The 13,924-nt window shown below is 36.2% G+C and overlaps 1 protein-coding gene across 2 annotated transcripts in view; it reads left to right on the forward strand.

Moving 5' to 3' along the window:
• The window catches only part of SLC5A8 (solute carrier family 5 member 8), a 115,364-nt gene that overhangs the window by 25,720 nt on the left and 75,720 nt on the right, over positions 1 to 13,924 (forward strand). For both annotated transcript variants that reach the window (XM_021091084.1, NM_001291414.1), the window contains 4 exon segments: positions 1,405 to 1,534; positions 5,621 to 5,709; positions 7,364 to 7,476; positions 10,455 to 10,522. In XM_021091084.1, coding sequence (XP_020946743.1) covers positions 1,405 to 1,534; positions 5,621 to 5,709; positions 7,364 to 7,476; positions 10,455 to 10,522 — 400 coding nt within the window.

Below are 13,924 nucleotides of genomic sequence, written 5' to 3' on the forward strand. Positions count from 1 at the left end.
AATAACAAAACATACAGTAAATTTAGTCTATCAAGGGAAAAGGCTAGCAATCCACTGTTTGGCACCCTCAGAAGCAGACTATAGATGGAGGTTAACATGGCAGAGACTTACTAGGGAATCACCACTGTAGAAGAGAAGGAAGGGAACGAAGCAGGACTGGCCAGAGAGGCTTGGACTGTAATGCATCTCAACAGAGGTTTCAAGGGATCCCTCTGGAGTTGGGATGACCCTGCAAGCTTGTCCCTAGTTAGCATGAGGGGACTCAACCTTTAAACCTATGAATGTGGTAGTCATTTTATGCAGGCTGCCCCCCTGGGGAAGGAGGTATGACTTGGTGGGGGTGGGAGGGACCTCTTCTCAGCCTAGGACACCTCATCACAATATCCACTACAGCACCCCTGGGAAGGGAAAAGTATAGCCATCATAGTGGGAAGAAATATTTATTATCAATTGATTATTAAGGCATATCATTCAATATTAACACTAATAATATTAATAACTACCATTCAAGTGTTTTTACATGCCATTGCCTATATATGTATATGATATATACTGTTTTATTTAATTTGATAACTTGGTGATGTAAGCATTGTTATCTCTAGATGTACATGAAGAAACTGAGGATCAGAATGTCTAAGTTACTTGCCCAGGGTCACATATGATAGGGATAGCCAAGATTGATGCTCAGGACTGATTCCATGTCATTATGAAAACCTTTACCCTCTACTGGAACACACATTGGGTGTTAAGATGCTACATTGTTTGCAGGAGTTCCCTGGTGATCAAGTGGTTAGGATAAAGCGCTTTTACTGCTACAGCCCAGGTTCAGTCCCTGGTCTGGGAACAGAGATCCCACATCAAGCCACTTCACACCATTGCCAAATAAAAAAATACTAAACATTGTTTGGGAAGATACCTGTCCAAGAAACACATGTTTGCCTTTCATACTTGATGGCATTCCAAACCACATTTAAACAAGTTCGGCAAGTTGCTATGTAGATGTTAACAATGTTTAGCAGTTTGTAATTGCATTACTTTTGAAAGGAAAATGAGTAACAGTGAATGCCTTGTTGACTATTAAAATCTTTATTTCATGACAAGAAGTCCTGACGTGGTGCAATTAGATGCCATTATAAAGCTAATCATGCCCATGGAACTCTGACCAGGAGGATACATCCATTCAATGGCAAAACTCCATCTATTCCAAGTATTCCCAAATATGCTGTTGATTGACATCATAAACAGAAGGTTAGGCCAAAATAAAATAAGTAGCATTTGTGATGACCAGAAGAGAATATGCATCTATTGAGTATTAATCATGGGTCTCTGTTTATGAAACAAGTTTCTTCATCTTTGGGATGGAAATTAAAATTGTCCATTGCTGGTTTGTCTTCACTTCTTTAGGTCTCTCTACATCAATCTCGTGGCCCTCTGGGCAATCCTCACCTGCTCAGTGCTTTGTGGGCTCTCCTTGTATTCCAGATACCGTGACTGTGACCCTTGGACAGCCAAGAAAGTGTCTGCACCAGACCAGGTCCAGTACCATGTCTTTCTTTCTTTCTTTTTTGTCTTTTTTTTTGCTATTTCTTGGGCCGCTCCCACGGCATATGAAGGTTCCCGGGCTAGGGGTCAAATCGGAGCTGTAGCCACCAGCCTACCCCAGAGCCACAGCAACGCGGGATCCAAGCCGCGTCTGCAACCTACACCACAGCTCACGGCAACGCCGAATCGTTAACCCACTGAGCAAGGACAGGGACCGAACCCACAACCTCATGGTTCCTAGTTGGATTCGTTAACCACTGCGCCATGACGGGAACTCCAAGTACCATGTCTTGCTTACTCATGCAATGATGACGTTCAGAAAGCTTATTAGCTGAGAGGAAAGAGTGTTCATATTCTTGTAAATTAATAGCAGATAGGCACAATATAATCATCTTTAGCGTCCATGAAGCATTTAGAAAAAATTTTTTTAGCAGATACAGCAAGAATGAAGTGTGGTATATCTAGTGTTAAAATATTGAAATACCTGGAAAATTTTCAAGCCAAATGTTATAGCTCAAGGCTTGGAGTAGAAATATAAAAATCGTTTTTTTTTTCTTTTTTTTAAAATCTATGCACAAATGGTGGTGCTATAGAACATTTTGTGGGTATTTAGGTTGTTCATTTATAAAGTTTATCTTCCAGTTTCTAAGTGATAGAGAAATGGATCTAGTAAGTGAACATTTATGGAGCACCAACTGTGTGATGAGATTCTGTGCCAAGATCTTTGCATGCTTTACTTTTAATTCTCACACACCTGTAATGCCAATTTTGTAGATGAGGACATAAATGAATCTCAGAGAGGTTATATAACTTGTCCAATGTCGCATAGCTTATAAATAAGAATAGCTGCAAGCCCTCATAAAATTCATATCATGGGCCAGGCATGATCAGAAGTGATTTATGTAAATTTCAAATTTTAATCCTCACAGCAACACCCTGAGGTAGGTGCTCTGAGTATCTCCCTTTCAAAGATGAGGAAACTGAGGCACAGAGAAGTTAAGTCACCTGGAGCCAGGATTCAAACCCAGGCAGCCTGCCTCCAGAATTCCAATTTTGAACCTCCTTGCCATATAGTGTCTTTCAGAAAATGTATCAAACCCCAGGACTGGCAGACTCCAATGCCTGATTTTTTATTCTTAGAGTTCTTTCCAAAATAATTTTCTAAGGGTTGACTGTAAATAAGGTGCCCAGGGCATTCATTAGATATGATGACAGTTTGAATTTTATGTTGGTATAAAGTGCATAACATACTCCCAGGAAAACATAACTTTGTGGAATTAGTAAATAAGAGTGTCCTTGATCTGTATATCTTAACCCTGTCTTAGCCTGTGCCATGTTTAAAAACAGATTTTCCTATTTGCTCACAGAATCCAAGAATCGTGTTTGCTCTGAAGATGGAGGCACTCTTGCATTATATTCTGTCTAGTCAAGAATATTTTATGACTATATTATCAATCTTTATTGTCTGAAGAAAATAGGGATTAAAAAATATTTTTTTCTAATATGCCTTCCCCTTACCCTGGACAACAAACCCCAAACTCCAAAAATATATGTATTTTAAACTACAGCTTCCTGATCTTGAGTCTCCTTGTCATAGATTGTATGCAGGGGTGTTTTGCAATTTATGCACTTACCATTTAGAGAGCATGTGATACATTTTTGAAAAAGAAAGATATTTTTTTTTTTTGTAACTGAATGATTCCACAACCCTGTTGATTGGTAACTAGTTAATTCAATTAGCATTTTTGGGGGGATACAATGTAAATAAGGTACAGTCAGTAGAAGACTGGGTCAAAAGCTTAACCCCCAAAAGCAAAGTTATGTTTCTGCTACCCTCTTCTGTAGCTCACCCTGAGAAAGCCGGATTACTGCCTAGATATTTTTCCATTGATCTTATCTGGTTGATTCTACCTTTACCTGAAGGAGCTATTCAAAATCTAAATATCACCCAGAAGATTTTTGAGAAGGTTGATGATAGGGTAGAGGATTTTAGATCACATTATAATTCAATGATGGAAACTTTACTTTGGCTTATGTATGGAACACTGCTTGAAGTTCAGCTTTTAGGATATCTTGGGAAAACTGAGGGCTGATCTCACAGAGAAATAAGTGCACTTCTCTTTTTTCTGAGAATAAAGAATGAGTAAGCTTTAGTTGTAAAATGAGATCAAAGAGGCTGAGAAAAAAGGGCATATTATCCACTGTGTACTCTTGGGAGAAGGAATCAATGATGTTTCAGTGCAAATTAGAGGACATTTTTCTGGAAAATTTTCCACTTAGGACCCTTGACTGAAAAATAATCTTTGCCAAAAGACTGCCAGTGCTGAAGATATACCTTCCCATCCTTATTTAATATTTATTTTTAAAAAAATGACATATCCGAAAGCAAGTACTAGGTTTTTTTTTTTTTTTTTTTCTTAAAGAAGCAGTTTCAGGAATTTCACTTGTCACTATGTCTCATACAACAGTTGACCTTTGAACAATACAGGGGTTAGGGGCACCGACCTGCTACGCAAGAGAAAATCTATGCATAATTTTTGTCTCTGTTGATTAACATGTTTTGTATGTTATATGGATTATGTATTGTATTCTTACAGTATATAAGCTAGAGAAAAGAAAATGCTATTAAGAAAATTGTGGAGTTCCCGCGGTGGCTCAGCAGACAATGAACTCGACTAGTATCCATGAGGACGTGGGTTCGATCCCTGGGCTGGAACCAGGATCTGGTGTTGCCGTGAGCTGTGGTCTAGGCCCCAGATGCGGCTTGTATCTGGTGTTGCTGTGGCAGTTACAGCACCCATTCGACCCCTAGCCTGGGAACCTCAATGTGCTATGGGTGCGGCCCTAAAAAAAAAAAAAAAAAAAAAGACAAAAAAAAAATTGTGAGGAAGAGAAGATACATTTATAGTACTGTGCCGTATTTATGGATACCATACATTTACCTCATCTGTTTACAAGATGAATCATCCCTCAGTACCTACATCAGTATTGTCTTATATGATAACAAAACACTGAAGATGTTATTACCATTACATTTCAAAAATGAAAGAATGTGAAAAAGAAATTCATATTTATTTACAGGTATAACAATTCATGCAATGATAAAGAAGCAGCAGCAATATGATTACTTTATGTTGCCTGGCCTATACATTAATGAGTGAATTGTTATAAAATTTTTATGGTGCACAGTATTACAGTCATATTCATAATACAGAATTGGAAACACTGGCAGATTTATTTTTTTTAGAAAAACCTCTTACCTGTGATAACAGGTTGCTCCACAATATCTCCAGTTATGAGAGAGAGAGAGACATACTGTGTGGTAATGTAATTCTTTGAAAGGAAATTTATATACCAGTAAAAAAAACAAAACATAACTAACACATTATTTTTATATTAAATACCACTTACCTTATGCCTTTTTAAGGATAAGCTATCCACTTCAACACAAGCCTGGCATGCAATGTTCTACACATATATTTTTGTGTATTTATTATTTAAAAATCCATGTGTAAGTAGATCCCTGCAGTTTAAACTTGTGCTGTTCAAAGGTCAACTGTATATGCAGCTATCATTACATTTTTTGTCCTAAACAGGGATTGAAATTTACAAGGGCACCCCTGAGTTGTCAAGTAAAGTTAAATTAAGTGAATGTTTCTTACTGAAGCATAGTTGTATGTGAAATATTTCCTTTAAACTGATTTATTATTCCAAAGAATGAGAACAACTACCTATTACCAAGCATTTACTATAGTCCATGTACTATAGTAAGAGCTTACTTTTTTAGTGACTCTATGAGTTAAGTGTTATTACCTCTGTTTTACAGACAAGAATACTGAAGATCAGAGAAATTAAATAGGAAAAAATCACATCTGTCTGAATCCAGACCCTATACCCTTAACTATTGTGTTATTCTTTAAGTGTTAGCAGGTAAAGAGTTTAATTTTATATACTTGGAAATTTCAGTTGTGTGGAATAGCTTCCTTTAGTTCTTGAAGAACACAAGATAAATGAAGTGTTAATGCATTCCATTGCATAGCAAAAAAACCGCTGAAGAGTAAATTTTGAAATTTTTCAGCTCATGCCTTATTTGGTACTGGACATTCTGCAAGATTATCCGGGACTTCCTGGACTTTTTGTGGCCTGCGCTTACAGTGGAACATTGAGGTTTGAACTATGACTCTAATATAACATAGTTTCCCTATCAGGATCTTTCTTTTGTTATTGGATATTTAGGGGAATAAAGCCGAATTCTGGACATGGGCACAAATGGCCCAAAGCAGGCGATTTACTCCATGCATCTCTGTGTCGGACTGAGTCTTATCTTGGGGGCTAGCAGTCTATTACTATCAGTCTCCACTTATAACTTTGGTCCCTACTAGCTAATACATCATTACGTACTTGTAGGGTCACAATAATGATGATCAATCAGTTGTAGCTTTCATTGATTGTCAGAAATGTGTACCTACAGCCTTGGTTTAAAATATATATGTAGGAGTTCCCGTCGTGGCGCAGTGGTTAACGAATCTGACTAGGAACCATGAGGTTGCGGGTTCAATCCCTGGCCTTGCTCAGTGTATCAAGGATCCGGCATTGCCGTGAGCTGTGGTGTAGGTTGCAGACGCAGCTCGGATCCCGAGTTGCTGTGGCTGTGGCGTAGGCCGACGGCTACAGCTCTGATTGGAGCCCTAGCCTGGGAACCTCCATATGCTGTGGGAGCGGCCCTAGAAAAGGCAAAAAGACAAAAAATAAAATAAAATATAATATATATGTATCTAAAGCATGATCAAATGGAGAATTAGAATTACACTATCATATTACATGCTGAATAATATGTACTGTCCAAAGAATCTTGTTTTGTGTTTAAACTTATTCATTGAACTTTCTTCCAATGTTTGCTCCAGAGAGGTTTTTGTTTTTTGTTTTTTAATGACCATACCTGTGGCATATGGAAGTTCCCAAGCTAGGGGTTGAATTGGAGCTGCAGCTGCGAGCCACAGCCACAGCCACAGCCACAGCAATGCAAGATCTGAGCCTCATCTGCGACTTACACCACAGCTCATGGCAGTGCCAGATCATTAACTCATTGAGTGAGGCCAGGGATTGAACCCACATCCTCTTGGATACTAGTTGGGTTCATAACTCACTGAACCACATGGGAACTCCCAGGGAGTTCTTATTATTAATGTGTACAACATAGGTTAGTGAGGATCCAGGAAATTAATATTGTTGATATTTATGGTGGATGTTATTGAGGACTTAATGACAGTCCTTTCTACATACAAAGAAAACTATGCTTCAATGTCATATGTTACATGATAATTATATAATAATCCTGCATGATCTATGATTTATGTAGTTTATTTCTATAGACACCAAGGATTGATTGCAAAATGGAAACAATATTAAATTGTCCTTTTTCACTGTTAACTCTATGGATGTTGCCCGAATCATTCTTTGATGATAACAGCTTCCAGAAAGAAGATGATGTAATTATTAAAAATAATATAGTAGATAAAATAGACAAACAATAAGGTCCTACTATATAGCACAGGGAACTCTATTTAAGATCTTGTAATAACCATAATGGAAAGGAATATGAAAAAGAATATGTATATAAATATTTATAACTGAATCGCTTTGCAGTACACCAGAAACTAACACAATATTGTAAATTAGCTCTCTGTCAATAAATTTTTTTAAAAATAATGTAGAAATCTGTTTATATTTCAGAAGTGACAATATGTTTTCCCTTTTCTTATTCCTAAAGTATTATTAAAGTTTAAACATTATGTATCAAAACTTTGATTTTTCCTTATAGCACCGTGTCCTCTAGTATTAATGCCTTAGCAGCAGTGACTGTGGAAGATCTAATCAAACCTCGCTTCAGATCTCTCTCAGAAAGGTCCCTCTCTTGGATTTCCCAAGGAATGAGTAAGTTTTCATTTTCACAATTCCATTTTAGCTCTGGGAGATGATATTTAGAGAGACCAGACATTCTTTTCCATGGACAAAATAGTAAGAACTTCTGAGTTTGAGAGTGATACACATGCATGCCCATGACAATGAAGTCATGGACATATTTGCAATCAAGATTTGGGACAGGCGTTCCCATCATGGCGCAGCGGAAATGAATCCAACTAGGAACCACGAGGTTTCGGGTTCGATCCTTGGCCTTGCTCAGTGGGTAAAGGATCTGGCATTGTCGTGAGCTCTGGTGTAGATCACTGACACCACTCAGAGCTGGCATTGCTGTGGCTCTGGCGTAGGCTGGCAGCTACAGCTCAGATTAGACCCCTAGCCTGGGAATCTCCATATGCCATGGGTGCAGCCCTAAAAAGACAAAAAAAGAAGAAGAAGATTTGGGACACACCACAAACAATTAATTGTCTGGTGACCACAAAGAACAATTTCTAGGGGTCCTATTTGGCTGGTCCTTCTTTCCTACCTTCTTCCTCTCCCAAATCTATGTAGATATTCTTAGCCACATTTAAACATTTGACCCTTTTCCTTCTAAAATTCAGACCGCAGTTTTAAGGAATTCCTTAATTTGGAAACAAGAGCCTCACTTTTTCTATATTACATAGGAGGGCACTGCCTGTTAAAGGTACGTGGTCTGTGTATGTGGACTGCAGATGAAGAAAAGAGCATTATGATTTCCTACCCATCTTGTTTATCTATCCGCATATGTAGACTGTCTGGGAGATAGGGAATAAAATTGTACAAAGAATGCTCAACTCTTTTGTCAGTATGAATACTTAAATTCATTCATAGCTCATAGGACCTTATTCGGGGTTAAATATCATGTTGAATGGAAAGCTCTTTAGCATCAGCTCCTGGGTGTCCTGACTCAAAGGAATCTGGCTAGTGTACTTCATTCTTCATTTTTCACATCTTGGGTATATGGGTTTTTTTTTTTTTTTAAAGAATCTTTAACCTCAACTTAATAACACTAATAGAAATAGTAAAGAAAAAGTAAATAATATTCTGTTTTAAACCATAATTCTATATTATTGCCATAACTATAGTCTGGAATAGGTACTTAATTTATATTCTTCAATGTCCCCTACATTTAAATAGCATTGCATCATTTTATTATGTACCCAATTTTAATCCTGGAGCATAATTTCAAAATGATACCACGCTTTTCCTAAAGGGTATTTAGACTGGTTCATTATGGGACTGTTGAAACTCTGTGGTTTAGTAGAATGAATAGAAACTTTTGAAGCCAGACAGACGCAATCTTGCTTCCTCAGTTTAGTCCTGAGCAAACCCATTTGAGCCTATCTTTCTATATGTGGTAAATGGGAACAAAAAATACCTTGCAGTTTCTGTGAGGTTTAGCGATAGTTCATGTAAAACAAGAGGCACTAGCTGGTACTCAAGAGATGATGTTCATAATGATTATTAGCAAATCAACTCGGCTAGTGTAGATGAGACATTCATTCACTTTGAAGGGTTGTATAAAATCATTATCTTGTTGTTTGTGCAATAAGGATGTCATACAGAAGAACATGGTGTATAATTTGAATGTTTCTGATAACTTTGAATCCAAAAAAAAAAAAAAAAAGAAAACCAAACATAATGGTGAGTGTTCATGAACTATCAATAGAGAAAAATCAAGCTAAATATCTTGGAAACACTATGTTAGGATCCAAAAACATAAAAACTCATTGCAACAAAATCTTTGTAAAAAAATTAATGTATGCTTTTCCATTCAGGTGCAATAAAATTATTTACTGACTATACTTAAGAAAGGTGTGAGTGCTTGCATAAGACAGAAATAACATAAGGAATGTACTATTTTATTATGAGCAAATTGTCTCCTTTTTTGTATTTTATTCGTGGAAAATTATCCTGACTAATTTCAGGTGATGTTTACTGAATGGAAGACTTTAAAAATAAAAATGGAGATGGTAAATTTTCCTATGGTAATCTTAAAAGTAAAATTGTGTACTTGAGAAATTTTTTGTCTTTTTAGGGTTGCATCCACAGCATGTGGAGGTTCCCAGGCTAGGAGTCGAATAGGAGCTGTAGCAGCCGGCCTACACCACAAAGAACAGCAACGGCAGTTCTGAGCCATGTCCACAACCTACACCACAGCTCACGGCAATGCTGGATACTTAACCCACTGAGCAAGGCCAGGGATTGAACCTGCATCCTCATGGATCCTAGTCAGATTCTTTTCCAATGGGCCACGATGGGAGCTAGGAGAAAATTTGTAAAATGTTGACAGCCAGAAGAGAAAAAAAAAAAAAAATCCCATAATCTGAGCACCAGTGGTGGCTTGAGGATTTCTATAAATAAATTTCAGGGAAACAATTTGGTAGAAGGGGGAATAACATACTTTCTTTGCTAGTATTTTTTGCTAGTTTAACAGGAAAGTTTTGTAGATGTTGATGGAGATTATGAAGGCAAAACCTCCTAAAACACTCCTTGGTGTGGATTGCCACTTCCGAGGAGAAATGAACACTTAAAGTGAGAAGACTCTAATTTCCAGTGTTTATTACTCCCTTCCCCCATCATGCTGTACAGAGCAGAGCTAAATTATGTTCTGTTTTCAGCAAACTGTAAACAGACACCCAGGCCTTCCTTTGTAAACAAATGTTGAAGGAGGATTAGATTAATAACATAATAGTTCGTAGCTTTAAAATCCCTATAGTTAATTCTAGGGAGTCTTTACTTATATAACTGAATGTAATAAATCCTAAGACACAATATCTGGATTTTCTTTCCTTTTTCCACACTGCTGACCCTGTAGAAAAACACTGCTTTCCTTTTTTGTCTGTCTCTGTTATATGTGGCTGATCTTCATCAGTCACATTATCCACTTTGAATCAAAAGCTTATTCTATTGAGAATTTTAATCCTCTGGGTCTGGATTTTATAATGGCTTTTACATCATTCATATAGGTGTGCTGTTTGGAGTCCTGTGTATTGGAATGGCTGCGCTGGCATCACTAATGGGAGCTTTGTTGCAGGTAAAAACTAATCCTTGCAGGTTTGCGTCATAATCACTAAATTCTTCTTTTTTCATGTTGATGTGACCAGACTTCCCTCTCTATATATCTACACACAGACATACCAAGGAAGAGAGATGGCTAAATTCTTCAAATTTTTTAAAATTAAGCTTTCTCTTTTAAAATAGTTATGGACTTATATGCAGTAGTAAGAAATAATACATGGAGATCTTATGTACACTTTACCCAGTTTTCTTCGATGGTATGAGACTTAGGTTGTTGTTTGATTTTTACCCTTACTTTGCAGATGTCCAGTTGCTCTAACACTACTTGTAAAAGCTGTCTTTCTTCCATTGAATGCCTTTGCACCTATGTGAAAAATCATTTGGGCATATTTGTGTGGTCTATTTGTGGTTTCTCCGCTCTATTTGATTGATCTATTTGTCTGTCCATCTGCCAAGGTCACATATCTTGATTGCTGTAATTTTATAATAAATCTTGAATGCAGGTGTACCAATTCTTTACACTTTATTCTTATTTTTCAGAATTGTTTTAACCATTCTAGTTCCTTTGTCTTTCCATATAAAGTTTAGAACAATCTTCTGTATATAGAAAAATACCTTGCTGAGATTTTTTAATCAGAACATATTATTTTATTATTTTTTAAATAGTTATTTCCCCAATACAATTTTTTTCTACTTTACAGCATGGTGACCCAGTTACACATACATGTACACATTCATTTTTCGCACATTATCATGCTCCATCATAAGTGACTAGACATAGTTCCCAGTGCTCTGTGTTAAACCTTTACAACAATTTGAGAACTGACATTTTTACCATGTTGAATCATTTAATCTGTGAATATAGTGTATCTCTTCATTTATTTTAGCTCTTTTCCAGTTTTTTTCCACCACCACGGTGTAACTTTCTGTACACAAGCCCCGTTTATATATAGTTAGATTTACACCTAAGTATTTCTGGGTTTTTTTTTTTTTTTTTGAGCGATTGTAAATGGTATTGTATTTTTAATGTTGGTGTCCATATGTTTGTTAATACATAGAAATACACTTGATTTTTGTGTATTTATTTGTATCCTGTAACCTTGCCAAACTTACTTATTAGTTCCTGGGATTTCCCACACAGAAAATCATGTCATCTTCAAATAGGGACAGGTTTATATCTTCTTTTCTAATCTGTGTGTGTACCTTTTCTTTCCTATTGCCCTGACTTCAGCCTCCATGTCATGTTGAATAAGAATGTTGAGAGTGGACATCTTTGCTTTGTTTCCCAGTCTGAATGAGAAAAGCAGTCCGTGATTCATTATTGAAGGCATTAGCTATAGGATTTTTGTAGATGCCCTTTAACAAGTCAAGGAAATTCCACTCTATTCTTATTTTTCTGAGAGTTTTTATCATAAATTGGTATTGAATTTTGTCAGTTTTTTTTTCTGCATCAGTCAATATGACGATATGATTTTCTTTTTTAGCTTTTGATGTAATGTGTTACACTGATTTTCAAATGTTGAACCAGCTTTGCATTCCTGGAATAAACTTCATTTGGTCATGGCATACAGTTATTTTTATATTGATGAATTCCATTTGCTGATATTTTGTTAAATTTTTTTGCATCAATATTCATGAGATAGACTGATCTGTAGTTCTTTTTTTGTAATGTCTTTGTTTGGCTTTGATATTAGGGTCATACCACCTTCATAAAATAAATTGGGAAGAATAGATTGTGTAAAATTGGTGTTAACTCTTCTTCAAATGTTTGGTAGAATACTCTGGTGATACCATGTGGGCTAGGGTATTCCTTTTTTGGGAGTGTAAAAATTATGAATTCAACTTCCTTACTATTGCTGAGCTATTCTCATGATCTGTTTTATATTGGGTGAATTGTGGTAGTTTGTGTTTTCAAGGAATTGGTCCATTTCTTCTAAGTTGCCAAATTTATGTGTGTAGAGTTGTTCATAGTATTGCCTTATTATACTTTCGATGTTTGCAGGGTCTGTGGTGATATCTCCTGTTTTATTCTTAATATTGGTAATTTTATCTTTTATCTCTTTTTTTTCAGTCTTGTTGTAGGCTTATTGATATTTTCAAGAACTAGCTTCTTGTCTCATTGATTTTCCATATTGTTTTTCTGTTCTCAATTATTTCTTTCTTTTTTTTTTTTTTGCAAGTTTCAATCATTTCTTTTAATTATTATCTGTATTATTTTTTTTCCTTTGGCTTGCTCTGGGTTTATTTTGTTCTTCTTCTTCTTTTTTTTTATTTTAAATCTTTTTAGAGCCACACCCACAGCATATGGAGGTTCCCAGGCTAGGGGTCTAATTGGAGCTCTAGCTGCTGGCCTACGCCGGAGCCACAGCAATGCCGGATCCGAGCTGCATCTGCAACCTACACCACAGCTCACGGCAACGCTGGATGTGTAACACTAAGTGAGGCCAGGGTTCGAACCTGCAACCTCATGGTTCTAGTCAGATTCGTTTCCACTGCACCAGGACAGGAACTCCTATTTCGTTCTCCTTGAAGTGAGACCTTAGAGTATTGATTTGAGACTTTTTTATAGTGTGTGCACTAATTGCTAAATTTTCCCCCTCAGCACTGGTTTAGCTATATCCCACAACTTTTCTTATTTTGTATTTGTATTTTTAAATTTCCTTTGACATGTCCTTTTGACCCATGGATTATTTAAAAATATGTTACTTAGTTTCCAATATTTGGAGATTTTCCTGTCCTGTCTTGTTTGGTTTGTATACGTTTGGGATTTCTATGTCTTCTTGATGAATTAATCCTTTTAGCATTATATAATGTCCTCCTCTTATAATTTTATTTGTCTGGAGTCTAATTTATCTAATATTAATATAATTACTTCTTCCTTGGATTAATGGTTGCGTAGTTTTTTTTCATCCTACTTTGAGCTTGCTATATTACTATATTTCAAATGAGTTTTTTGGTATATATCATAGAATTGGGTCATGTTTTTAAATTCAGTGTGCCAATTTCTATCTTTTTATTGGTGTATTTAGATCTTTAAAATTTAGTGTCATTATTAGCGTGTTAGGGCTTAAGCCTGCCATATTTTGTTTTATGTTTTTCCTTTTTGTTTTCTTTTTATCCCCTGGCTTCCTGTGGGATACTTAAACATATTTTAGAACCCCATTTTGATTTATCTATATTGCTTTGTGTTTGTACCTTAGTATAGCATTTTTAGTTGTTACTTTAGGTATATACACACACACACAACATCATAATCTACTTGTTTTGTCCTTTTACAAGTTTGAATAAAGTATAGAGACTTTACCTCCATTCATGTCTATTTACCTACTTTATAATACAATTATCTTAAATATTTAGTCTTACATACATTTTGAATTACATTAGGCAATGTTATGATTTTTGCTTCAAATGTTAAACA

This window comes from Sus scrofa, chromosome 5, assembly GCF_000003025.6.
Source record: "Sus scrofa isolate TJ Tabasco breed Duroc chromosome 5, Sscrofa11.1, whole genome shotgun sequence".
Classification (NCBI taxonomy): domain Eukaryota; kingdom Metazoa; phylum Chordata; class Mammalia; order Artiodactyla; family Suidae; genus Sus; species Sus scrofa.